This window comes from Myotis yumanensis, unplaced genomic scaffold (genome assembly GCF_028538775.1).
Source record: "Myotis yumanensis isolate MYYU_CA2020_CCGP unplaced genomic scaffold, mMyoYum1.0.hap1 SCAF_9, whole genome shotgun sequence".
Classification (NCBI taxonomy): domain Eukaryota; kingdom Metazoa; phylum Chordata; class Mammalia; order Chiroptera; family Vespertilionidae; genus Myotis; species Myotis yumanensis.
This window is the reverse complement of record NW_027223760.1, coordinates 3530839-3557526: the sequence shown is the minus strand read 5'-3', so window position 1 is coordinate 3557526 and position 26688 is coordinate 3530839. Positions and strand designations below refer to the sequence as shown.

Sequence of the window (26688 nt, the reverse complement as noted above, 5' to 3'; positions counted from 1 at the left end):
AGGCAGGAGCTGGCTATATACCTCCCAGAGCCAGTGCATCCAGTGATCAGCTTCAGACTATGTCAGATTACAACCTTACCACATCCAGTAGCAAAACACTAAAGGGGCAGACTCAGTGAACACCAAAACCCACTGAAGCAAGTCCTGCTCCATAGTGTGTCTCCCACACAGCAGCTCTCTCTCTCTCTCTCTCTCTCTCTCTCTGTCATTGCAGCTGGTTCTCACAGCCAATTGGCCTGGGGGTCAATTCCTCCCAGTGACGCCAACAGCAATCAAGGCTCAAATACAACAGGACAGTGCACACAGGGATGCACCTAGAGTGCCCAGCTCAGGTGACTGGGGAGGCTGGGCCACTGGGCTCTATAGGACACTAACTACACAGGCCACTCTACCAATTCCAGGAGACATAGCAGCTCTACTTAATACACAGAAACAAACACAGGGAAGCAGCCAAAATGCAGAAACAAATAAACATGTCAGAAATGAAAGAACAGATGAAATCTCCAGAAAAAAGAAATAAATAAAATGGAAGCAAGCAAACTACCAGATGGAGTTCAAAACAATGGTTATAAGGATGCTCATAGAACTTAATGAGAACTTCAAGGAACTTAGTGAGAACATCAACAACATAAAAAAGATCAGTCAGAAATGAAGAATTCACTAACTGAAATGAAGAATAATTTATAGGGAATCAACAGTAGAGCAGAGGATGCTGAGAATCAAATCAGCGAATTGGAATATGAGGAAGCAAAAAACACCCAATCAGAAGAGCAAAAAGAAAAAAGAACCAAAAAATATGAAGATAGTGCAAAGTTATCCTCTGGGATAACTTTAAGCATATCAACATTTGCATCATGGTAGTGTTGGAAGGAGAAGAGAGGAAGCAAGAAATTAAAAACCTATTTAAAAAATAGTAACAGAAAACTTCCCCTCCCTAGTGAAAGAAATAGACATACAAGTCCAGGAAGCGCAGAGAGTCCCAAACAAGAGGAACCCAAAGAGGCCCACATCAAGACACATCATAATTAAGTCCTTGCCGGTTTGCCTCGGCCTGCAGACTGAAGGTCCTGGGTTCGATTCCGGTCAAGGGCACATACCTCTGTTGCAGGCTCCTCCCCAGCCTGGGCCCTTGTCAGGGCATGTGCGAGAGGCAACCAATCGGTGTGTTTCTCTCACATTGATATTTCTCTTTGTCTTTCACTCTTTCTTCTACTCTCTCTAAAAATCAATGGAAAAATATCCTTGGGTGAGGATTAAAAAAATAGACATATCATAATTAAAATGCCAAAGGTTAAAGACAAAGAGAGAATCTTAAAAGCAGCAAGAGAAAAGCAGTTATCTTCAGGGGAGTATCCAAAGGACTGTCAGCTGATTTCTCAACAGAAACTTTGCAGGCCAGAAGGAAGTGGCAAGAAATATTCAAAGTGATGAAAAACAAGGACCTACAACCAAGATTACTCTACCCAGAAAAGCTATCATTTAGAATTGAAGGTCAGATAAAGAGCTTCACAGCCCAGCTGGTGTCGCTCAGTGGTTGAATGTTGACCTATGAACCCGGAGGTCATGGTTCAATTCCCGGTCAGAACACATGCCCAGGTTGCAGGCTCAGGCCCTAGTAGGGGGTGTGCAGGGGGCAGCTAAACAATAATTCTCTCTCATTATTGATGTTTCTATCTCTCCCTCTCCCTTCCTCTGAAATTAAAAAAAAAAAACAAAAATGGGGGAAGGTCAGGGGGGGGAAAAAAAGAGACATATATAATACTCTTTGTAATACTTTAAGCAATAAAACAAAATTTAAAAAATAAATAAATTAATTAAAAAACAACAAAAACATATTAAAAAAAAAAAAAAGAGCTTCACAGACAAGAAAAAGCTAAAAGAGTTCATCACCACCAAACCAGTATTACATGAAATGTTAAAGGGTCTTCTTGAAGAAGAAAAATATGAACAATAAAATGGCAATAAATACATATCTATCAACAATTGAACCTAAAAATCAAAATAAATTAACAAGAAATCTAATGAACAAAATAAACTGATGAATAAAATAGAACCAGAGGCATGGAAACATGGAACAGACTGACAAATCTCAGAGGGAAGAGGGGATGGAGGCAGGAAGAGATTAACCAAAAAACTTATATGCATACATGTATTACCCATGGACACAGACAATAGGATGGTGAAGACCTGGGATGGGCGGGATCTGGGTGGAGGGGGAAAATTGGGGGAAAAAGGAAAGGGATATCTGTAATACTCTCAATAGTTAAGATTTAAAAATATTTTGTTATTGATTTTAGAGAAAGGAAGGGAGAGGGATAGCAAGATAGAAACATCAATAAGAGAGATGCACTGGGGATGGAGCCCACAATTCAGGCATGTGCCCTCACTGGTAATCGAACCATGACCTCCTAGTTCATGGGCCACAATGACCAGGCTCAACAATAAAGATTTTAAAAAATAAAGTAAAATAAACAACATTCAAAAAGTTCGGAAACTTAAAAAAAATAAAAGCAATGTAAAAAATATCCTCAGGTGAGCTTTTTTAAAAAAATTCTGTCATGATCTGTGTCATTTTAATTTTACAGTTGAACCTACAGAGTCTCTTGCTAGGAGTACATGAATATATATGAAAAAAATACTTTCGTTTACAAAACTTAATTTGTGACACGACATTTTGAAGCTGTGTTTTTACCATGCACAGGTTCATCTTCATCGACAAACAGATAGGGTTCTATTTCTTTCAAGGACCGTCTTCCTTCAAGCCGGGCAAGGAGCTTCAAAAGGAAAAAAAAGAGAGAAGGAAAAATCGTTACCTAAAAATGTAAAATCTTGAAGATCTGCATTTATGTAATTTTCCAAAAGACTATAAAAAAGGCTTTCCATAATTTTAAGGGTGTAGAGAGAATTCTGAAGTAGGAAATATAACTTAGAAGAAAAGTTGTGTTCAATTGTTCAGAAAATATTTCATTTTTTGTTTATATACTCGGTACGGATGGTATGGGTTCCTGCCCTCAAAGGAGCTGATAGTATAGTCTGGGATACAGACTAAACTGCTAAATGCAATGTATTCACCTTCCTTATGCATTATAATTACCTTTCTCACGATGCTTATTGTACCTGTTACACAGGTACCAGTGTTTAATCTGTCTGTCAACTCCTTTTCTAGTGGGGGGAACTGGACAAAGGAGAAAGGTGGAGAAAACTTCCTTGGGGGGCTCCTATCTGAATTAGTTAGGTATGTGGGGCAGAGGTGGCCAAAGCGCAGAGGTTATAAATAGCACTGTGTGTAGGTCAAACATAAGCACATTTGAATTGCTACAGCTTGTAGCACAAAACAGACAGGAGATAATGAAGTTCCAAAGAGCAGAGGTCAGATCCCAGAAGGTCTCAGATGCCATGCTCAGGAGCCTGCTCCTTGGCTTGTACACAGAGCAAGGGGTTCTCAGCTACACAATGAGAAGCAGTCTGGACAATGCAGAGTAAATAGTCAGGACTCCAGAAGCAGACTTGCTATGTCACTTCCCTGGGCCTGAGGTTTCTCATCATAAAGTGAGGGTAACGAACAGCATATCTCCCTCACAAAGCTGTTGAGGATTCAATGTGTTAAGAGTGCTGCCTTGGCCGGGTAGCTCAGTTGAGCCCCGATAGGTCAAGGTTGCAGGTTCAATCCCCAGTCAGGACACATACAAGAGTCAACCAATGGATGCATAAATGAGTGGATCAACAGGTCCATGTTTCTCTCTCTCTCAAAATCAAGCAATAGCCCTGGCCGGTGTGGCTCAGTTGGGTGGCATCGTCCACTGCACCTAAAGATGGCTGGTTAAATTTCCGGAAGGGGTCATGAAGGAAGCAGATTAGTAATGTTGCTCTCTCTCCCTTCCTCTCTCTAAAAAAATCAATAAAACCCAGCCGGCATGGCCCAGTGGTTGAGTGTCAACCTATGAACCAGGTGGTCACGGTACAATTCCTGGTCAGGGCTCATGCCCAGGTTGCGGCTCAATCCCCAGTGTGGGATGTGCAGGAGGCAGCCGATCAATGATTCTCTCATCATTGATATTTCTCTCTCTCCCTCTCCCTCTCCCTCTCCCTTCCTCTCTGAAATCAATAAAAATATATTTTAAAATAAATAAAATAAAAATATTCTTTGTGATGACAGGGAACATAGTAGTAGTAAAGAATTTAACCTAGTCCTAGACCAAAGAGAGGTTTGGCCTTTGCCCTAGGCTCCTGGAGATCATCTCTAAGTCTCTTAGAATATCCGGTCAGATAAAGTGTACCTGGGGCCCTTGAGCCACACCAGATGGTAGAACAATGTGCTGGGGGCTTTGGGTCAGCTCAAATTCTGCTATCAGCTCTGGTGTCTGAGGAGCTGGAGACAGAGGTCAGCTGTTTGGGCAGCTGACTATGTCCACAGGACAGGGCCTCATAATGACTCTGGACACCGAAGTTCAGGTGGTCTTCCCTGGCTGGCATACTGTCACATACTGTTGCTGGGAGAAGTTAGCACTGCCTACAACTCCACTGGGAGAAGACAAGCAGGTCTGCATTTGGAATTCTTCTGGACTTTATCAATTACACCTCTTCCCTTGGCTGATTTCAATCTGATCCCTCTCACTGGAGTAAACCATAGCCACGAACAGGGAGCAGGCAATTCTGCGAGTCCTAATAAATTCTTAAACATGAAGGTGGTCTTGGGGACCCCTGAACTTGCAATTAGTGTTATGAATAACATAATCTTGGGGCCCTGAATTCTGCAGTTGGTGTCCAAAGTGAAGGCAGTTTTGGGGACTTCCCCAATGTCACAGATAGATAAAGTACTTCTGCTCCAAACACAAATATAATGGTTTCCTCTCGTAAAAGCAATTGTATGATTATTTGAGTTAGAGAATTTTTCCCTGGAATACTATTTTACTACTTGAACTTTGGAAAATTTTCATCCACCACTGTGAGCTTGACAGCTTCCCAATACTTAAGATCCTTTTGGGTGAACTCACTGGTGAGTTTAATGAATGTGATTTTTCTGGATAATTACTTAACGAAATGTGTCAACACTTGGAAGATCTGCATAACTCAGTATTTCCAAATGACCAATGCATGATGTTAAAACATTCCTGGGTATGCCCTGGCCTAGGGGTCGGCAAACTGCAGCTTGCGAGCCACATGTGGCTCTTTGGCCCCTTGAGTGTGGCTCTTCCACAAAATACCAACTTCTGCGCATGGGCCACAAAGTTTCAATAGCACCGTACGTGCGCACCAGCACATGATATTTTGTGGAAGAGCCACACTCAAGGGGCCAAAGAGCTGCATGTGGCTCACGAGCCGCAGTTTGTCGGCCACTGCTCTAGCCAGTTTGGCTCTGTGGATAGAGCCTTGGCCTGTGGACTGAAGGGTCCAGGGTTCGATTCCAGTCAAGGACACATACCCAGGTTGCGGGCTTCATTTTTAGTAGGGGGCATGCAGGAAGCAGCCGATCAATGATTCTCTCTCATCATAGATGTTTATCTTTTTCTCCCTCCCTTCCTCTATGAAATCAATAAAAATATATTTTAAAAACAACAACAAATAAAAACAAACATTCCTGGGTAAAAGATTCACTCCAAGTGCAAGACAAATCAATGGGTTTTAATGTGTGAAAAATTCACTGATATAATTTTATGTTCTACATTGCAATGAATTTTTTAGGAAAACTACTATTTGTTGAGTTTTGATATAGTATCAAAGAAGAATATCCATAATGAGCTGAAAAGATCTTAAAATACTCTTTCTTGCCCTGACCGGTTTGGCTCAGTGGATAGAGCATTGGCCTGCAGACTCAAGGGTCCCAGGTTTGATTCTGGTCAAGGGCATGTACTTTGGTTGCAGACACATCCCCAGTGGGGAGTGTGCAGGAGGCAGCTGATTGATGTTTCTCTCTCATCGATGTTTCTCTCTGTCTCTCTCCCTTCCTCTCTGTAAAAAATCAATAAAATATATTAAAAAAAATACTCTTTCTTTTTCCAACTGTATACCTGTGAGAAGCCATACACTTTCAATATACTTTAACCACACAACATATAGTAATCGACTGGATACAGAAGAAATGAGAACCAACTATAAAATGTTTTTAAAGGCATGTATACAAATGACTAATATCCTCATCAGAATGATTAACTTGGGAAGTCCCTCCAATTGTTTACTCTTACTGTAACTGCTCAAAATATTTTAGAACCCTACCATCCGAGAGTTCCGAGTAAGATAATATTTAAGAAGGTATTATTTTATTGACATGACTTTTTTGGACAAAGATGGTATTAATTACCCCTCTTACCAAAATGTCTGATTTAGCGAATTTGCATATGACTTTCCATTGTTACCTAAAAATCAAATTTCTTTTTTATTTTTTAAATATATTTTTATTCATTTCAGAGAGGAAGGGAGAGGGAGAAATAGAAACATCAATGTTGAGGATCGTTGATGGGCTGCCTCCTGCACGCCCCCTACTGGGGATCGAGCTGGCAAGCAGGGCGTGTGCCCTTGACCAGAATCGAACCAGAGATCCTTTAGTTAGCAGGCTGACACTCTATCCACTGAGCCAAAAGCAGAGAGTACAGAGGGAGTGAAAGTAATTCCCAGAACTTGGAAACAGATTTACCCTTACAAATAAGGGATAATATTAGCAAGATGTCTTCCAAATATAGTGTATCCCCCCAAAAATTTACATGCCTTGAATGACTATAAAGTCCGTGTTTCTGAACATACAGCTCATTTTCAAAATTTTAAAGAATCCACACAAATGAATAAGATTTTTGTCAATGCCTGTTTTCAAACTGATGACCATTCTGGTCCAGGCACTGCTGATAACACAAAGCAATGGAATCGCAAACACAGTTCAGTACTTGTGCCCCCTCAATTCGTCAACTGTTGCCAGTTTTGTACCGTAAACGTTATCTTTTATGTATCTCCATTAAAAAGTCTAGTGGATGAATTTTCTTTGTTCAAAGCTTAGTCTGGCTTCACCCATTATTTCAAATCTGCTAAACGTGAAAATGAGTAAAAAATTAAATGAGTTATCAGCTATTAAAGTGTGTATACATTTTTTGGGACAGGGTGTCCCCCCCAAAATGTATACACATTTTGAGTAATTATAAAGGCAGTGTTTGTACTTCAACCGCATTTTCAAACTTCCAGTAGCATTTTAGGAAGAATTTCCTTTGTTCAAAGCTTAGCCTGGCTAAACAAAAAGAAACATCAATTGAGCTATCAGCTATTAAAGTGTATATACATGGTTTGGGGACACCTTATATAAGCAGAAAAATACCCTAAAAATCTGAAATAAACCTGAATGTTATAGAAATTAAAATTAATGATGTTGTCCAGACTTGAGGAATAAGTAAAAAGAAGCAATTAGTCAATCTGGAGTTTGTTAAGCATCAAGGTAAAGGGAACCCAAATAAGTTCTGCCTGACATGACAGTTAATCCTTTTGGGAAGATGAACACATCAGGCGATCAGAGCTTAGTGATGGTAGCATTAATACATTCAACCATTCCTCTTGATTCTCTAAGCCAGCGGTTGCCAACCTTTTGGACCTCACAGACCACCAGTGGTCCACGGACCACTGGTTGGCAACCACTGCCTTAAGCAACCTTTATGAGGTCAAATTATTGTGGACACAATCATCTTCATCTATTTGGCGGTTTTATAAATATTGTGAAGTAATAGGTTTGGCATTAGGTTTGTAAATCAGTAACTCCTAGGTCAGCGGTTCTCAAGCTGTGGGTCGCGATCCCTTTGGCGGTCAAACGACCCTTTCACAGGGGTCACCTAAGACCATCCTGCATATCAGATATTTACATGACGATTCATCACAGTAGCAACATTACAGTTATGAAGTAGCAACGAAAATAATTTTATGGTCGGGTCACAACATGAGGAACTGTATTTAAAGGGCCAGAAGGTTAAGAACCACTGTCCTAGGTTTTATTATCATAATAATTATCTAACAATGGCTACTATTTGTGCTTACTGTCGAATCAGCAGTACATAATTTATACACATTCTCTCTTTTAATCGTCACATTCATTCTATTTATTATCATTCTGTTTCTCCGATGAGAAAACTAGCAGACAACGCAGCCAGGATTTAACTGAGATCTCTTGGCTCTAAAAGCCTGGAGTTCTCCTTCTGTGCTACATAGCCTCAGAGTCAATCAATTATTATCAAGTCTGACCAAATCTGAGGACAGAGACAAAATAGTCTTGGACCTACTAACTGAAGCTGAAATGAACCTGAGGTCCTATCAAGGCCATTATTCGGCCTCTCAACCATCTCCCTTAGTACTCCCTCTAACTCAGTGATGGCGAACCTTTTGAGCTCAGCGTGTCAGCATTTTGAAAAACCCTAACTTAATTCTGGTGCCGTGTCACATATAGAAATTTTTTGATATTTGCAACCATAGTAAAACAAAGACTTATATTTTTGATATTTATTTTATATATTTAAATACGATTTAACAAAGAAAAATCAACCAAAAAAATGAGTTCGCGTGTCACCTCTGACACGCGTGTCATAAGTTCGCCATCACTGCTCTAACACCAAACAGACTCAAATGTTTTCAACCGAAGCAGCATCACTTGAGCAAGCATGCCGTCTGCAAAGAGACCGTACTCAGTTACACAGAAATTCACTGGGACACGCTTCAGGAAGCCAAATGTGTTCTAGGAACTGAGGTGCTGGGACACAGAGAGGTAGCAGACAGAGTTCCTGTCCTCAAAGAATTTAATGGGGAGAGTCAAAAGGTTAAAAAAGTACAATAAAGTATGGTAGGTGCTAAAATAGATACACACATGGGGGTGTGTGAAGGCATCAAAAAAGGATGGTTAATTCTAACTTGTGTGAGAGACACCTTTAATTCTGAATGAGAGATTTGAACACATAGTTTTTTCAGGTACATACAGAATGAGCAGTAATAACACAATGCTTTCCTTCTTTCTTCCTGGAATGTCCTTTCCCTGGTCTCTCAATTAAATTCCCTAAGGCCTAATGAACAAACAAAAATCCTACACATTCTTCAAGGCCACCTCCCTCCATGAAGCTATTACTATACTTAAGAGCACATGACCAGCCTGTCTTCCTGATCTAGATGTAAAAGCTTAAAAGGGAAGGGTTGTACCTTGGCTCGCCACCAATTCCAAAATGCAGAAACTCAGCTGCCTGGTAAATCAAAAGTAAACAGGTAGGTAGAAGTGGGGGAACTATTTAGATTTTCATATATTTGGATACTTTGTGCAAATTTCCACTAAACAAAAGTCCATGAGAATTCTTACGGCTATCATCAAAGTTCTTCATACTCACTAACAAAGTCCATTTTAGAGGCAATCATATACCTTCAATGCCTGCTAAGCAGAACATATCATATAGATGTTTCTAAACATACTTAGTATGGAAATGCTTACACTAAAGCAGGAAGGCGTGCTTAAAGATCGAATTAACCAGAAGTGACATAAAGACAAACATGTGTATCTAAGACTTATTTGGATAAAGGCTCATTTCCCCTGATCTTTTGTAATTCAGACTGTTTGCAAGATGGATACCAGCAACAGGGCTTCAGCAAGTATAAGAGTTCCCTACAGCAGCAGACACTCTAACCACATATTCCCAACCCTGTCCACCCGACAATAGGACTGGACTTCTACCTACAAGTTTAATGCAATTCTGCCCAGCCTGCGTGGCTCAGAGGTTGAGCATTGACCTATGAACCAGGAGGTCAAGGTTCAATTTTCGGTCAGGCCCATGCCCAGGTTGCAGGCTTGATCCCCAGTGTGGGGTGTGCAGGAGGCAGCGGATCAATGATTCTCTCTCATCATTGATGTTTCTCTCTCTCCCTCTCCCTTCCTCTCTGAAATCAATAAAAATATATAAAAAACATACACAAAAAAACACACCAAATTGAATACAATTCTGAATAGTTTTACTAATGATATAAGGAGGATCTATGTCAGGCAAAAATGTGAACTATTTAACAGAGGGAAAGTAAGAGAGGAGCTAGAATGCGTAGAAAGAAAGGGAAAGCAGCAGCTATGTTAACATGCATGTGACCAATGCAAATCTCATCCTTATCATGGTAACCCTTTAAATTAGAGGACTAGCCCTGGCCTGGTAGCTCAGCTGGTTAGAGCGTCACCCCAATATGTTAAGGTTGCAGGTTTGATCCCTGGTCAGGACACACACAAGAATCAAACAATGAGTGCATAAATAAGTAGAACAACAAAAATATTTGATGTTTCTCGCTCTCAAATCAATACATTTAAAAAATAAATTAGAGGACAAATTCTTTTTCACATGTGAAATTAGGCTCCTCTGACACTTTGAAAAGTAAATGATTTTTGGGGGCATAGTACTAGGCCTGGCTCTTCAATAATGCTTTTGTCTGAATTATATGTAAAAGACAACTGCTACTCATATACTATATGGTTAAATTCCACTGTTTCTAAATATATTCCCTGAAAAAAAAATATTCCCTAAAAGGCTGCTGCTTTTATAATATTTTAAAGCAATCATGCTATAAGAGGAAAAGGAAAATAGACAAATATATAAATAATCAAGCAAAAATTACTACATATACCTGACTACTTAGGCAGCATTAATGTCTAGCAGAAATTTTAAGGACTAAATTTTAAACTTATGACATTCCACAGATTAGAAATTCCATTAAATGCATACTTAAAATTTCATTAAGTTATAGCAGACTGTGCTTTAAAATTTCACCTAGACAGAAAAATCACTATATGCAAGATCCTAGAAAGAGACAGGGAAGCACAGAATCCAAATGGCAAGAGTATATTGCTGGTGAAGGCTTATTCTTCCCTTAATACGAGAGGAGCTCTGCTGGAGAAACACTTAGGTGGATTCCATCCTCTCATTCTCTCTTCCCAGGAGAGGAGAGATTTTTCTAAAGGGTAGCTTTAGGAGCAGGAACTAGATGCACATTGATCAGCCTGCTCCTCTCTCCTGACAGCTTGCCTGCACCAACACACATTCTGCTGTGTTTCTTCAGCCCTAAATTTGACAGAGGCAGATCCTTAGATGCCCCTGGGACGCAAACGTTTTAAGGTGCTATCCATCAACTGTGAGAGGTCTAGTGTGAGGAGGACATGACAACAAGCCAAGCACTGTATTTGGAAACAGAAAGGTCTTGACAAGAGCACTTTTAGGGGACTGTGAAGACAGAGGTAGATTACAGTGGCTAAAGAGTGAATGGGAGAAAAGGAAGTGCAGGCAGAAAGCACAAACAACACTTTGATGTGCTGAAGAGTACAGGAATGGAGCTGGAGGAGTGCGGGACACCAAGGAACTCGGAAGGCCGATGAAATCTGGGCGTTAGCAGGGCTGACACTAAGCACCAGTTGTGTTGAGATAATAGTGGCTCAAGGCAATTCCCCAACTTGATAATCCTTTTACTGTTTATCAAACTTTACCTTTGATATGTCTGTATGCATTGCTAAAGGGCAAATGTGTATTCAAGTAAATAAAAGGAGGACCAGACCAGAAGTCAGTGTGTCTCTTCAAGAAACAGACTCCCCCGGACCCCCAATGCCTTCTAAATTCATATTTCTTGTATAGCATTTTCATTTATGCATGGCGAAGGTCAAGGCAGAGGAGGATCTAGGCAGGTGTTTTTTTTTTTATTTTAGAATACCGATGGAAATGGTTGGTGGAAAAGAAGATTGAAGATGCAGGAAACAGAGGGAAATGACCTAGGAGTAGAAATATCTGCAGGAGTGATGTCCTTGAGGAGGGTAAATAGGATGGATGGAAACCATATCACAGGGAGAGAAGTTGTCCTTTATTTTACAGGAGGGAATTCAGAGAAAATGAGCATTATTTTGACATATATTATATATTTTTATATATAATAATGTTAACGTTTATTATTATCAATACAGACTTGATGAAAAAGTTGCTCTATTAATACCCAAGAAAGTAGACTTCAGAGCAAAGAAAATTACCAGAGATAAAAAGGGACATTACATAATAATAAAAGAATCAATCCACCAGCAAAACATACCATCCCAAATGTGTATATATCAAACAGAGCCTTGCAACAGGTAAGGCAAAACTAATTCAGCTGAAAGGAGAAACAGGCAAATCTACAATTGTAGAATTCAACACCCACCTCTCAGATTTACTAGACAGAAAAGCATCAAGAATATAAAAGATTTAAACAGCACAACCAAGAGGATCTAATTCATATACACACTAGAACATTTCACCCAACAATAGCAGAATGTCCATTTATTTCAAGTGCCCATGGAACATTCATCAGGACAGATCACATCCTTGGCCAGAAAACAAGTCTCAACACATTTAAAATAACTGAAATCATACAGAGTGTGTTCTCTGATTGAAATGGAAACAATAGGAAAAAATAACGGTGTGCTTGTCAAATTTCTTGTTTTCTCAATGACACATGAGGTGAGGTAGAGAGAGGGCAGAGGGAAAAGGAGGAAGGCATGAAATCCAACAACTAAACAATTATTGAGCACCTATATGCAAACTATTGCTCTGGACACTGGGACCAAAGGAGAAAACCCAGACAACAGTCTGCTCTCATGTCCCTAAATGGCAGGTCGGGAGATGGGGAGGAGACACATAAACAGTATAAAACATCAGGTGCGGTAAGTGCTAAGAATAAGCACGGGAAAGGAATAAACAGCAGCAGCAGGAAGGACTGCTTATGCAGTGGTCGGCAAACTCATTAGTCAACAGAGCCAAATATCAACAGTACAACGATTGAAATTTCTTTTGAGAGCTAAATATTTTAAACTTAAACTATATAGGTAGGTACATTGTTATTAACTTAATTAGGGTACTCCTAAGGCTTAGGAAGAGCCACACTCATGGGGCCAAAGAGCCGCAGTTTGCCGACCACTGTCCTAGATACTCAGGAAAGGCTTCTCAGCTGACAGGGAGCAGAAGCCTGAAGGAGTGAGGACGTGAACCACGGGAATTTCTGCGGGCAGAAAGGACAGGAATGCTGAGCCACTTGCCCTCAGATACTTTAATATACTATGTCTCCTTAGAAAAATTATTTTCTCCTGCACAAGGACATTATAATTATCACAATGATAAATTGAACATTGATACATACAATACTCTTCTTTAATACTCTCTGTTTTCCCTGGATCCAGGATTCAATCATGAGCATGGTAAGTTTGGGACGCCTATTAGACATCCATGTGGATATATCAAGAAAATAGAACATGTGTCTGGAATTCAGAGATAGGTTGTATCTGTTGACATTTTGAAATGAGAAAGTGAACTAATTACTACAGAAATATGGTTGGACTGTGTATCCATTTGAGGTTGATGGTTATAACTTTAGAATGAAATCAGTAGGCCCAGTTGTGATTTTCTCTAGCAATATTCAGCTGAGGTAGTAGAAACACAGTGAAAGTAGACAGCTGGGTTTAACCTTGGTTAGGAAAGTAAGTTAGGGTGGACAGACACTAGGAAGGTGATGGGGTTTATAATGGAGTCATGGTAATGTTGGAGCGCCGACTCTATTCTAGATAAGAAGGGAAGCAAAGAGAGAAGGGGACAGATGTTCTAAAAGTCTATCACACAAAACCAAAATATTATTACTTAATAAATACTAAATACTTGTCTTTTTAATATTTGCTTCTGGGGGAAAGGCCTCCCTGTACCTTTCCTAAGAAAAAAATAGCAACAACCAGTCATTATCATTAACAAATATTTATCAAGTGTTTATGCAGAGAAAACTGTGCCTGGTGAAAGGGTACAAATAGTAAAACCCACCTCCTAGAGGCGGAACTAAAAGGGATCTGAGAAATCACTGCCCATTACCCTCAGTGTACAAAGGGAGCAGCCCAGGTAAAATAACTTATCTAAAATCACGAAGCTTGTCACTGGCAGAGCCAAGATGAGAATCCAGGTCTCTAAACTTTTCTAGTCCAGCATTATCTCACTCAGCCTCCAAAATAAGGACATTAGAAAATTTCTGGATGTACAAATGCACTTTGGGAGATGATACTTGGAGTGGGGAAGTTTCCTACTTTCCCCTTCAGAACAGGAATTTTCTGTGATAGGCATGTATTACTTTAATAATAAATATAGCCCGGTTGGTGCTGCTCAGTGGTTAAGCATCAACCTGTGAACTTGGAGGTCACGGTTCAATTCCCGGTCAGGGCACATGCCCAGGTTGTGGGCTTGATCTCCAGTGTGAGGTGTGCAGGAGGAAGCTGATAAATGGTTCTCTCATCATTGATGTTTCTATCTCTCCTCTCCCTTCCTCTCTGAAATCAATAAAAATGTTTTTAAATAATAATAAACATAATAGAACAATTATAACAAAGTTAATTAAAGAAAAAAGCAGACAAAATTTTGTGTGTGGCAACCATAACTGAACACCTTCAACTTTTTATCATCAGTTATTTTTTTAATCCTCATCCGACGACATGTATACAGTGGGGCCTTGACTTACAAGTTTAATTCGTTCCGAGACCGAGCTCGTTAAGGAGCTCGTTAACTCAAATTAGTCTATCAACTCAATGCAAAAAATTGGCCGAGAGACAGCTGGTATCTCAAAAAACTCGTTAGTCGGGACACTCGTAAGTCAAGCCCCCACTGTATTGATTTTTTTAAAAATATATTTTATTGATTTTTCACAGAGAGGAAGGGAGAGAGATAGTCAGAAACATCAATGAGAGAGAAACATCGATCAGCTGCCTCCCGCACATCCCCCACTGGAGATGTGTCCGCAACCCAGGTACATGCCCTTGACCGGAATCGAACCCAGGACCCCCCAGTCTGCAGGCCGACGCTCCATCCACTGAGCCAAACCGGTTCCGGCCACTGTATTGATTTTTTAAAAATATATTTTTTTATTGATTTCAGAGAGGGAGAGATAGAAATATCAATGATGAAAGAATCATTGATCAGCTGCCTCCTGCATGCCCCACACTGGGGATCAAGCCCGAAACCTGGACATGTGCCCTGACAAGGAATCGAACTGTGACTGGGCTTGATTTTTGAGAGTAACATTGATCAGTTGCCTCCCATAGGCACCACGACAGAGATTACCAGCAACTTTTCGGTGTACGGAACACCGCTCCAACCAACTGACCCACCCAGCCAGGGCTATTATCAATTATTTTAAAACTCAAGGCATGTTACCATATTTGACAATGTAAAATACAACACTATTTAACAACTGTGTGTAAATGAAGCCATTGGTTGGATAATACCAAAATCGCTGTGAATCTTTTCCTTTCTTTTTTCTTTGTTAATCCTCACCCGAGGATATTTTTTCCATTAATTTTTTTAGAGAGTGGGAGGGAGGAAGGAAAGGGGAAAAAGAGAAACACTGATGTGAGAAAGACACAATAATTGGTTGCCTCCCGCATGTACCCTGACTGGGGCCGAGGAATGAACCTGCAACCTAGGTATACGCCCTTGACCTGGAATCAAACCTGTGACCTTATGGTCTGTGGGCCAACGCTCTGTCCACTGAGTCACATCAGACAGGGCTGTGAATCTTTTCTATACTCTCAGGATATAAATGCAAAAATTCCATTGCTTTGGCACAAAAGCAAGGTAAAAATGGATTATTCTATTGTAAATCATATTCAAATGCTTGTCTTCCTTATTTCAAGGGCTTATTTTATAAGGTTTTCTACTCTCTATTTGGCCTACCATAAATTGCATCCCTAGGATCTATGAAAACAGTCTTTGCAACTCTGTTTTCCTTGGAAGAGCCTGTATGAAATGTCTTTTCCCTACGATTCACAAGATGTGGGAAAGGTTAGCCATTTATTAAGGTGGTAATTCTAGTGGATTAAAATTTTAAAGTAGCTTATTTCAGTTCCTTGGGATAATTTCTGACTTTGCCTCCAAGTAGAATCCCTAAAATAGACTAATGTGCACAGAAAGAAAACACCATCCAAACAGTAAGCACTTCACGGAAAAGAGGCTTGCTTATTGGTTTTAACAAAAGGGGAAAGAAGAGAGGAGCACCCACTGCCCAGCTGCCTATTCTTCTCCCCTCCATGCCACTCCACGTAACATGAGCAAGGCAGTCTGGCTTAGGATCTGCAGACAGGCAGGCACAGGATATGATGCTAAATTCTTTGTTCAGTGATTTGACTGTGCTGGGCTCCCATTTTCTGGATTGGCTAGGCTTGTTCTGACTGCAAGTCATCTCAGTTTAACCCGGTGTCAAATGATCATTTAAACAAGTAAGGTTGTGACTGTAGTGGTTCTTATATCAACCAGTGGCTCTGCTCTTAAGGAGCAAGGGCTGGCAACCCAAGGCCAGCAGGCCAAATAGAAAATAAAAGTTGTGACAGAAACCGCTTGACCTGCAAAGCCTAAATGTTACTCTTTGCTGACTGGTCTTCTGAAACAGTATAGGATCTTACTGGACTCCATCGTGACCAGAAGAACTCCATCTTAGAGGCCGGACTATGGCTTTGGGCTTTCAGTAAAAGTCCGTAAAGGAACTTAACCACATTCTTAAAGGAAAGAATGTATGATGATGACATCCTTTCCAGAAACATGTTCTGCTAGAGTTGTTTTGTCCATTTAACGGTAACCGGAATATTTGTGCAAGCATTATTTTACAGGGCGATGAACTGCATCCTCATTCCCAAGCCCTACACACCTGCCAAGGCCGCTCTACAAGACACCCACAAGGACCCCTTGGGGAGCTCGACTTCTTCTGGTTGACTCCCTTGTCCACAAGGTCTTTTTTCTTTTCTTTTGTTAATCCTCACCTGAGGATGTTTTCCATTGATGTCTTAGTAGAGTGTGGAAGGCAAGGAGAGAGAAAGGGAGGGAGGTGAGAGAAGGCGCCCCAACCAGGGCCGGAAATCGAACCCGAGACCGTTCAGTGTGCCAGTTGACGCTCTGACACTGAATCACTCCGGCCAGGGCTGCACAAGCTCTTTCCAATAAAGGCTGCTTGATCTGTACTGAGTTCCCTGCTCACTTCTGTGACACTGAGATGGAGAACCTGGCATTCTAGGTCCCTAACATTTCCTTCCCTCGCCCACATAAAAGACCCTTCCTGCTGCACCTCTCCCCTTTCCCAGAGCTCGCCTCCCACTTGTTCTCAGTCACGGGCTTTGCTCCACGCGCTGCCTGCGGGTCCCCTGAGCGAGCCATGCACTGGCTACTCTCCGTTGTGAATGCCGAGCCAACTCCAAATGGTCCTTCGAAGAGCCGCTCAGGCATCTGCTCCTCCCAGCTAGTCCCCCCTCTACCGGACAGCATGACCTACACACACTGTAATGTTTAAGTCAACCTCTTTCCTAGTTCTTTAATGGCACAAGTTGTTTCTTCTGTTTCTGACTCCTATTCCTTAACCAGTGGGTCACATATAGTAAACGTCTGACACTTGTTGGTTCAGTTCCTAAACAAATTCTTGCAGGGCATCAAATCGCTTGTGGCTCTGGAGTTACTTAGGCTGGAAATGCAACCTGGGGTGGCGAGGGCGACGGACGATTCAAACACCGCCTGTTCCGGAGAAGCGGCTCCCACGGGCGACCCCTCCCTTCTCGGAGTTCCTCTCGCCCAGTGACCGCCTCGTTAAATTGTGGCAGATTTGAGCCATAATCCCAGAGAGCAGAGAAGTCCAATTTTACCCCCATCTGTGCACGCATGTCTCGTATCTACGGAGTGACTTCCTCCGTCTCCGAGCCTGTGTTTCAGACCGCCTGTCTGGGGAGACTCCGCGTCGCGGGGCCTGGCTCCAAGGTGCACAGGTGGGGTGCACAGGCGGAAGCACAGGTGGGGTGGGGTACACAGGTGGGCGGGCGCACAGGTGGGCGTGTGCAAAGGTGGGGTGGGGTACACAGGTGGCGGGACTCTAGGCCCAGTGCGTCCCCGGCCCGGAGCCGCACTCCCGACCTTCCCGGCTTCCGGCCTCCCTCATCCGCCAGTCCTCCCTGTCCACTTTTCCTCTCGCTCGCACCCAAACGACTCTCACCTCCGTCCCAGACTCCGCCCTGTGGAAGTCACTACACATCGCCCCGAATGCTCGGCGAACCAGGCACTCAACTTTCCCGCCACCAGCGCCATTTACGGCGGCGCCAGTCAGGCGCGTTGACCTGTTGACCCGGACGCGAACGTGCGCGCTGCGCCCGCCCTCGGCCGGGAGGAAGTGGGCATGCGCAGAAGGCGGGTGTGCGCAGAAGTGGGCATGCGCGGGAGGCGGGTGTGCGCAGAAGTGGGCATGCGCGGGAGGCGGGGCTGTACGTGCGCAAGATAGCGTGGGGTCAGGGCGTCAGACACCATTGCGTGAGACACCATTGCGACGGAGACCGAGGCGTGGCGGGTGACTACTTTCTTAAACTTCATTTCGTTTTTACTAGGTAAAATTAACAGCGTGTACTTTTTATTATTTTTTACTACTAACAAACCATTTACCGAGTAAACAGGCATTTTTGGTCTATTTTTGGGTTAAAAGCCTCCAGCTGGCTGCGTAAGTGATTCGTAGTGAATTCTGAGGAGAAAAAAAAACGCTAAATTTAAAAGAACTTTAAAAATATAGCGGGTCTGCATACTTATCCGGTTCTTTTGGAGATAGAATTTTAGTACTATTGATTACCAAGTGTTTATTCGTTAAGATAGACATTAAGTAGATAGACACATAGACGGATATGGAGTATTTCGTGCACGTGAGGCCTTGCGCCACGTTCTGGGAATACAACAGAGTAAGCCGTGCCTGACGGAGTTTACAACCATTTGCTTAACCGGAATGTGTTTTTACTTTACAACGGCTGTATCGGTTGTCTTATTCTTACATTTGTCGGCGTGTAATTAAAAAATAATGCTTAGGCCCTAGCCGGCTTGGCTCATGGCGCGGCCTGCGGGCTGAAAGGTCCCGGGTTGGCTTCCGGCCTAGGGCGTGTACCTCGGCTGCAGGCTCCTCCCCGGCCCTGGCCCGGCGCATGCCGGAGGCAACCTTCCGTGCATTTCTCTCACATCGGTATTTCTCTTTCCCTCTCTCTTCCACTTGCTCTAAAAATCAATGGGAAAATATCCTCGGGTGAGGATTAAAAAAAAAAAAGTTTATAATGGTACTGATCGTTAACACAGTGCTTGGTATCTGCCAGGCAAGGGCCTAACTACTTTATGTAGAATAACCCGTTGCGCCCACACCTTATGAGGCAGGTACTTGTTATCCCCGTTTTACGAAGGAGGAAATGGGGTGCAACTTTGGCCCACATTACTCTATTGACCAGATTGTAGTGAGTCAACGCATTAATGTGAAATGAATACGGACGGTTCCTCAAAACAAAACCACTTGGTTTTGAAGGAAGGAGGTAACATCTAGAAAAATACAGGGTTGGCAAAAAAGTTTATAGTTGTGAGTACACGAAACAGTTTATTCTTGTGCTATTATTTATTAATGAAGCTATTAACCTGCATGTCTTCTTCCCTTTAGAACAACTGCAAACCTACTTTTGCCCTCCTCTGTGTACAGGATGAGGGAAGAGCCTTTTAAGAAGGCAGAGCCTGGGGCATGTTTAAATGCTGGTAGGCATAGAGACTTAAGGGTTAAAAACACCATCTGGCCTTAGCCAGTTTGGCTCAGTGGATAGAACATCGGCCTGCAGACTGAAGGGTCCCGGGTTCAATTTTGGTCAAGGGCACGTACTTCGGTTGCAGGCCGGATCCCCAGTAGGGGGCATGCAGGAGGCAGCCAGTCAATGATTTTCTCTCATCATTGATATTTCTGTCTCTCCCTTTCCCTTCTCTGAAATCAATAAGAATATATTAAAAAACAAACACCATCTGAGCAGCATACTTGGAGTCGGGATCTGAAAAGGAAGGAGTGTATAGGTATAAAAATCAGCTTTAGATAGGGGAGGGTGTCTTGTCCACCCCCTAGCAGAGACAAGGAGTCAAGAATAGCTGCAGCCCTAGCTGGTTTGGCTTAGAGGATAGAGTGCCCGCCTGCGGACTGAAAGGTCCCAGGTTCAGTTCCAGTCAAGGGCACATGTCTGGGTTGTGGGCTCCATCCCCAGTGAGGGGCATGCAGGAGGCAGCCAATCAATGATTCTCATCATTGATGTTTCCCTCTTCCTTTCTCTCTGAAATCAATAAAAAATATATTTTAAAAAAAGAAAAAGAAGCCCTGGCTGGAATGGCTCAGTGGACAGAGCATCGACCTGTGAACTGAAGGGTCCTGGGTTCGATTCCAGTCACGGGCACATGCCCAGATTGCGGGCTCGATCCCCACGCAGCCAATGATTCTCTCTCACCATTGATGTTTCTCTCTTCCTCTCCCTTCCTCTCTGAAATCGATAAAAAGATATTTTTAAAAAAGAAAAAGAATGGGTGCAGATGCAGTTAAGTTTGGGGGTAGGTAGCTCAGAAAGGCTGAGGAGGTTTTAATCTGAGGGCTTACGTTTCTTTCTCTGAAGAAGAAAGCAAGATAGTAGAAATCCAAGACTTAAGTTAAAGTCAAGTAATCTATACGAATGTTACCCATCTATAGGCTCTGCTAAAAATTTTCCTTAAAAATGGTTCTTGATCCATTCTAGTACATGGAACAGTGGGTTTCATAAAACTATAGAGCAGTGGTTCTCAACCTTCTGGCCCTTTACAGTTCCTCATGTTGTGACCCAACCATAAAATTATTTTCGTTGCTACTTCATAACTAATGTTGCTACTGCTATGAATCGTAATGTAAATATCTGATATGCAGGATGGTCTTAGGCGACCCCTGTGAAAGGGTCGTTTGACAGCCAAAGGGGTCTCGACCCACAGGTTGAGAACCGCTGCTATAGAGTATGGCAGTAATTATTTTAATTAAGGATATTTTCCTACAGCACTCATTGTCTGTAATCACATTTAATACTTAGCATATATTAGCACTCTTTTTCTCATTGCACAGAGCTTTTTTTCCCCTGAGTTAATCTTCTTGAATTCCTAGATGAATTTTCTGAACTCACCTTGGACTTTGATGTCAAATGCAGCTAGAATTTTCAACCTGGTTCTGTTACTTATCACCATGGTACATGTTACTTTATCACCCTGGACCTTAGTTAACAAAGTGCTGTAATGGCTAAATGAAAAAATGTACGTAAAACAGCTGGCACAACACCTAGCACAAAATATGGATACCCTTTCTAATTTCCTTTATTTCTTAGATCATCACTTAACATAGTGCCAAAGATTCAATATCTACTCAGTATATATCTCCTGTTTACTATAATGGCAGTGATTAGGGCCAGATTAAGAGATGAGCCCATCAGGTAGTTATCCAGGGTAGCTAACCATAAAGGGTGCTGAAACTTCTCTACATACTAAAATATTCTGAGAATATGAGATGGGGAAAAAACTGTTTATTGCAATTCCTTCCGAGGAGAATATGGTTAGGAAGGAAAAGCCCTTGGAAGGGGGGGAAAGGTCAGTGGATTGTGATGGAAGGCAGAGTGGACAAGCTGGCACGGTCCCACCATCAACACTCACCTACTGTTCCTTCTCCCCACTCACTCCCACACATAGAAGCAGTATTCTGAATCTAAAGAAAAAAATTTTAAATGTGCCAAATTGTATTATTTGCTCCCCCAAGCAAGTCCATAAATGTTAATCCAATTCTGATGGTATTGAGATGGTGATGGCTTAAGAGCTAAAATCCTTTTAGAACTGGGTAGGGTCCTTCCTGGATTTCCTGTCTTAGAAAAGTGAAGTCTTTTTTTGTTTGTTTGTTTTTGATACAAGGTGTCAGTTGTTTGTATAGTAAACAAAGTCATGCCTCTACTGCCCATTATAAAAGATTGGGTTTCCTGACCTGGTTTCCCCTGGGGTAATGCCACCCACTTCACCTGCAAGCGTTCCCTTACCCTTTTCCCATTGCCCTGTGGTTGCAGGGACTCCAGTAACCAGTGCAAGGAAATACTGATGTTCTGGATGTTGCTATTGCTATGAGTAAGGCTAACTTGTCCACTTGCAGGCTCTTTACAGTTCTTGATAACCCACACTAAACAGTCTAAAACAGGATAAATTAAACATTTTGCATGAACAAAGCAGAAGCTCCAAGAAGCATAGACGTGACTATAATTGAGACAGGCAGGAAGACTTTTTTTTAAAATTGTGGCAAAATAGATGTACGTGCCTCTCATTCTGACCTAAAAACTTTTTATGCCTTGTTAAAATTTCTTGATAATGGTTTGGATCTAAATTTTATGATTTGAACTAGAAATTTAAAGCTGGTAACAACAATGTCCTTCTGGGATTCTAAAAGGCAAGAATTTAAACTAGTAGCATCGGCCATTACTAGCAGAACAAACTTTTCTGTCATGAAAAAGCTTTATGTAGAGATAACTATTTTTCACCCATCTATTCTTTTAAAAGCCTAGGGAATAGCATGAGCTTATGAAATATGTCTTGTGGGCAATACTAATGTTGCTCATTATATAAATTAGAGTATTTTTGGTTGCAAATCAGAAAACATCCAGCTCTTACTGATTTAAGTAATAAATGGAATTTATTGGATCAGACAGCTGGAAGTTCAGAGGTAAGACAGCTTAAAGGTTAGTTTAATTGAGAGGATCAATTACACAGGTACCTAGTTTCTTTTTTCTCTAGACAGCTTCTTATTTTTTACTGTTCCCCTCATGGGACTATGTGTCCATACTTGAAACATTAAACAATCCAGGAATAACTGGGCTGGTTAGCTGAAGCCTGAGCCACATTCTCAACCTTAGGCACAGGGGTTGATGTATGTTTTTTTCAAAGGTTATAGGCTTTGTGGAAAGGAGTGGATAACAGGAAATGACAGAACAACAAAATAAGAGTAGTTGGGGGAAGTAGGGTAGATGTTGGGGAGGCAACCTCTACTTCATTATATCCTCCACAATGAGGATCCATATATGCAAAGCCACATATCTAGGTCACCCTCCTCTTCCATGCCATGCACTTCTATACAAAGTAAATCTTTCCTCACATATAAAGAATCAGTCTCTTAGGAAGCAGGCTTTACAATTGAATAGCTGCTCTGTACTAAATGAGTTTCTCAGTCCTCACCCTGTTCCTAATGAAGATTATGTGCTGGTGGAACTAGGCCAGTCCTTAGGCACACCTGTTTCCATGGGCCATCTTGCACAACATGGTTTTGAAAGTTTTAATGCTCTAGAGCAGTGGTTGGCAAATTGCGGGTCGCGAGCCACATGCGGCTCTTCCACAAAATACTGACTTCTGCGCTTGGGCCACGAAGTTTCAATCGCACTGTACGTGCACACCCACACATATTTTGTTGAAGAGCCACACTCAAGGGGCCAAAGAGCCGCATGTGGCTCACGAGCCGCAGTTTGCCGACCACGGCTCTAGAGACATCACTTCTCTTTTAAAAGAATGTATGAGGCACTCATAAATTGCTGGTAGAAATGCAAACATGTTCAGTCATTTTGGAGGGGAATTTGACAATCTCTAACAAAACTTTACATTTATTAACTTTTTGATACATCAGTCCTACTTCTAGGAATTAATCCTAAATCATGCCTCCAATTCCACTTAGGTATATGCACATGAAATCCATTTAAATGGGTTTTAAATGTGTTCCTGGGTGTGCCTCTAACTTCCATGAGATAGTAGCCTCCGTTTCTTCCTCTGTGAAGTGGGGAAATTGGAGTATATAATAGCTTCCGCTTGAGAGTCATATTCCAGACACTATGGTTATTGTTCTATGTATATGATTTCCAACTCTTCCCTGCAAGGTATTTACCCTCCTCTTATAGGGAGTACTTTGAGGACCTGAGAGGTTTAGTGATTATGCAGTCCTCTAGCTAGTAAGTACCCAGGTCTATCTGACTGTAAATTCTTCAGTCTTCCTAACACATTAGTTGCTTCCAGAAGATGCAAAGATCTAAGACCTTTTACAACTATAGATTCTGTGATTCTTAACTCTTTTTTAAAAATTAAATGTATTGGGTTAACATGGGTTAATAACATTATATACATTTTAGGTGTATAATTTTATAATCTATCATCTGTATGTTCTGTTGTGTGCTCACCCCCCCAAAGTCTAGTCTCCTTCTGTTACCATATATTTGACCCCTTGTGATTTTTTTTTTACTTTTAAGCAAGAAGAGAGTCCTCTTTCCGTGCCTAGCACAGCCATGGCTCGTGGTCCCAAGAAGCACCTGAAGCGTGTAGCAGCTCCAAAGCATTGGATGCTGGATAAACTGACCGGGGTATTTGCTCCTCGTCCATCTACCGGTCCCCACAAGCTGAGAGAATGTCTCCCTCTCATCATTTTCCTAAGAAACAGACTTAAGTATGCCCTAACAGGAGATGAAGTAAAGAAGATCTGCATGCAGCGGTTCATTAAGATCGATGGCAAGGTCCGAACCGATATAACCTACCCTGCTGGCTTTATGGATGTCATCAGCATTGATAAGACAGGAGAGAATTTCCGTCTGGTCTATGACACCAAGGGTCGCTTTGCTGTTCATCGTATAACACCTGAGGAGGCCAAGTACAAGCTGTGCAAAGTGCGGAAGATCTTTGTGGGCACCAAGGGAATCCCTCATCTGGTGACCCATGATGCTCGTACCATCCGCTACCCTGATCCCCTCATCAAGGTGAACGACACCATTCAGATTGATTTGGAATCTGGCAAAATTACCGATTTCATCAAGTTTGACACAGGTAACCTGTGTATGATCACCGGAGGTGCCAACCTGGGAAGAATTGGTGTGATCACCAACAGAGAGAAACACCCTGGTTCTTTTGACGTAGTTCATGTCAAAGATACCACTGGCAATAGCTTTGCCACCCGGCTCTCCAATATTTTTGTTATTGGCAAAGGCAACAAACCATGGATTTCCCTTCCCCGTGGAAAGGGTATTCGCCTCACCATTGCTGAAGAGAGAGACAAGAGATTGGCAGCCAAACAGTTGGTGAAATGAGCTGACGTGACATGATTAGAAGAGTCTTTGTTCTTAATTAAAGATAATGCAGCATGGCGGGGGCGGGGATGGGGAAAATGGACACTCCCACTAAGATGCTAATAATTCCTAACCTAAATTTCATTCCCTTTTCCTGTGGGGCTTAACAGCTAAATGAGTATGACAGTCCTTTACCCTAAAGTCATTCTCGCTTCAACCTCTTCCTTTTTTTAGATAGCCGAGTTAGTTCATTATACTTTTCAGTTTGTAACCAGCTATCTACTCCTGAAAAGCTCTTATTTCATTTATTTGTTTATTCCCTTTTAGTCACATTTCTTACTTCCTATCTCATACCTGCATGGGCAATTACTCTGATGTATTTTCAGCATATATTTGAATTTGTAGGTTTCTAGCAAATTAAGTAGTTTTGTTTTGACTTTATGTAATTGTAATTAAAATGCAAATAAAGATTTTCATTAAAGGTAATGTATTAATATTGGTTTATGAAATGTAACAAATACACCATACCACTGTAGGATGTTTAGTAATTGGTGAAACTGATGCCAGGTACATGACAGCTCTGTACTATCTTAATTTTTCTGTAAATGTAAAATTACTTTAAAAAATAAAGTCTATTAAAAAATGTATGTGTTCAAGGATGTTCATGGATAAAAAGATGCTATTTAAACTGGTAATTTAATGTATTTTATCACCTTCTATATTCAAACTAAAATGAGGGATAAAGTGTGACAAATACCTCAATATATACATTATTATTTTTTAAAATTCCAATAACATTAAAAGACTAAAATATTCTATATAAATTATAAGTTCTCAATCTATATATTTTTTAACTACTGAGGGGCAAAGGAATATTTTTTGCCTTGCTTAAATAAAATATAACTGAATTAGGAAGCTCATTTCCCCCCACTTTAGACTCAAAATTATTTTGTTCCTGGTAGTCTCCACAAGCCTCCTGTCAAGCTGAAATATCTAACTTTTCTTCATTTTTTTATCTTAGCATTTGTAAGGTATAAATAATAGATGAACGCAGGAATTCTGGGGATAGCCGAATAGCTTATGCTCAGTACTAACCTCTTTTTAGATGTCAGTTGCCCTAACCGGTTTGCCTCAGTGGAGAGCATCGGCCTGCAGACTGAAGGGTCCCAGGTTCGATTCCGGTCAAGGGCATGTACATTCGTTGCAGGCACATCCCCAGTAGGAGGTGTGCAGGAGGCAACTGATCGATGTTTCTAGCTCTCCCTTCCTCTCTGTAAAAAATAAAATATATTTGAAAAAGAAAAGCATAGGAAAACATCAAGTCAAATTAGGGTTTCAGGCTTCTCTCTGCCTCTGGTAACCACCGCTGGCTCTGCCTCCTCTCTGGGAACGTGGAAGGAAATGGGATGGATAAAGTCCCCTCATCCCCCCCTCCCCCGCTTTCCCTGGCTCTTCTGTCTAATCTACCTTCACAGCTCTAAGTTAAAAGGGACCTGAGGTACCATGATCAGGTCCCTCCCCAAAGCAGGAATTCCTTTTAAAGCACTTATGCACTGCCTGACAGCCTGCTTAAGCACCATCGGTGTCAGAAAAATTTGCTAGGGCACCCCCTCCCTTTCATTTTATTATGTGAAAACAGGCAGAACAAAATGAGCAGGGTAATTCCCCATCCTATCCCTGTCTCTTCCTGTGGCAACCATTGTTAAGGCTCTATGTATTGTTTTTAAGAGGGTTTTGTACACGTATTCATATATGCGTAGCAGTCTTCCTTCAACCAGCACCAAACGTGT

The 26688-nt window shown here is 41.6% G+C and overlaps 2 protein-coding genes across 5 annotated transcripts in view; one reads left to right on the top strand and one right to left on the bottom strand.

The window, feature by feature from the left end:
* XRCC2 (X-ray repair cross complementing 2) overlaps positions 1-18075 on the bottom strand; it is a 181385-nt gene extending 163310 nt beyond the window's left edge. For 3 of the 4 annotated variants that reach the window (XR_011472596.1, XR_011472597.1, XR_011472598.1), the window contains exon 1: positions 2693-2776. Coding sequence is in view for 1 of the 4 variants with exons in the window: in XM_070423605.1 (XP_070279706.1) it covers positions 2693-2774; positions 17986-18024 (121 nt within the window). In the remaining 3 variants the exon portion in view is untranslated. Of the gene's footprint in view, positions 1-2692; positions 2777-17985 lie in introns of those variants that run through there. The other variant, XM_070423605.1, reaches the window with a different exon arrangement.
* A 204-nt stretch (positions 18076-18279) lies between these two features.
* LOC139016054 (small ribosomal subunit protein eS4, X isoform) lies at positions 18280-25545 on the top strand. Its single transcript, XM_070423603.1, has 2 exons — positions 18280-18370; positions 24096-25545. Exon 2 carries the CDS (start codon positions 24128-24130, stop codon positions 24917-24919), a length of 792 nt encoding a protein of 263 aa, XP_070279704.1. The 5' UTR covers positions 18280-18370; positions 24096-24127; the 3' UTR covers positions 24920-25545.
* Positions 25546-26688: the final 1143 nt, after the last annotated feature.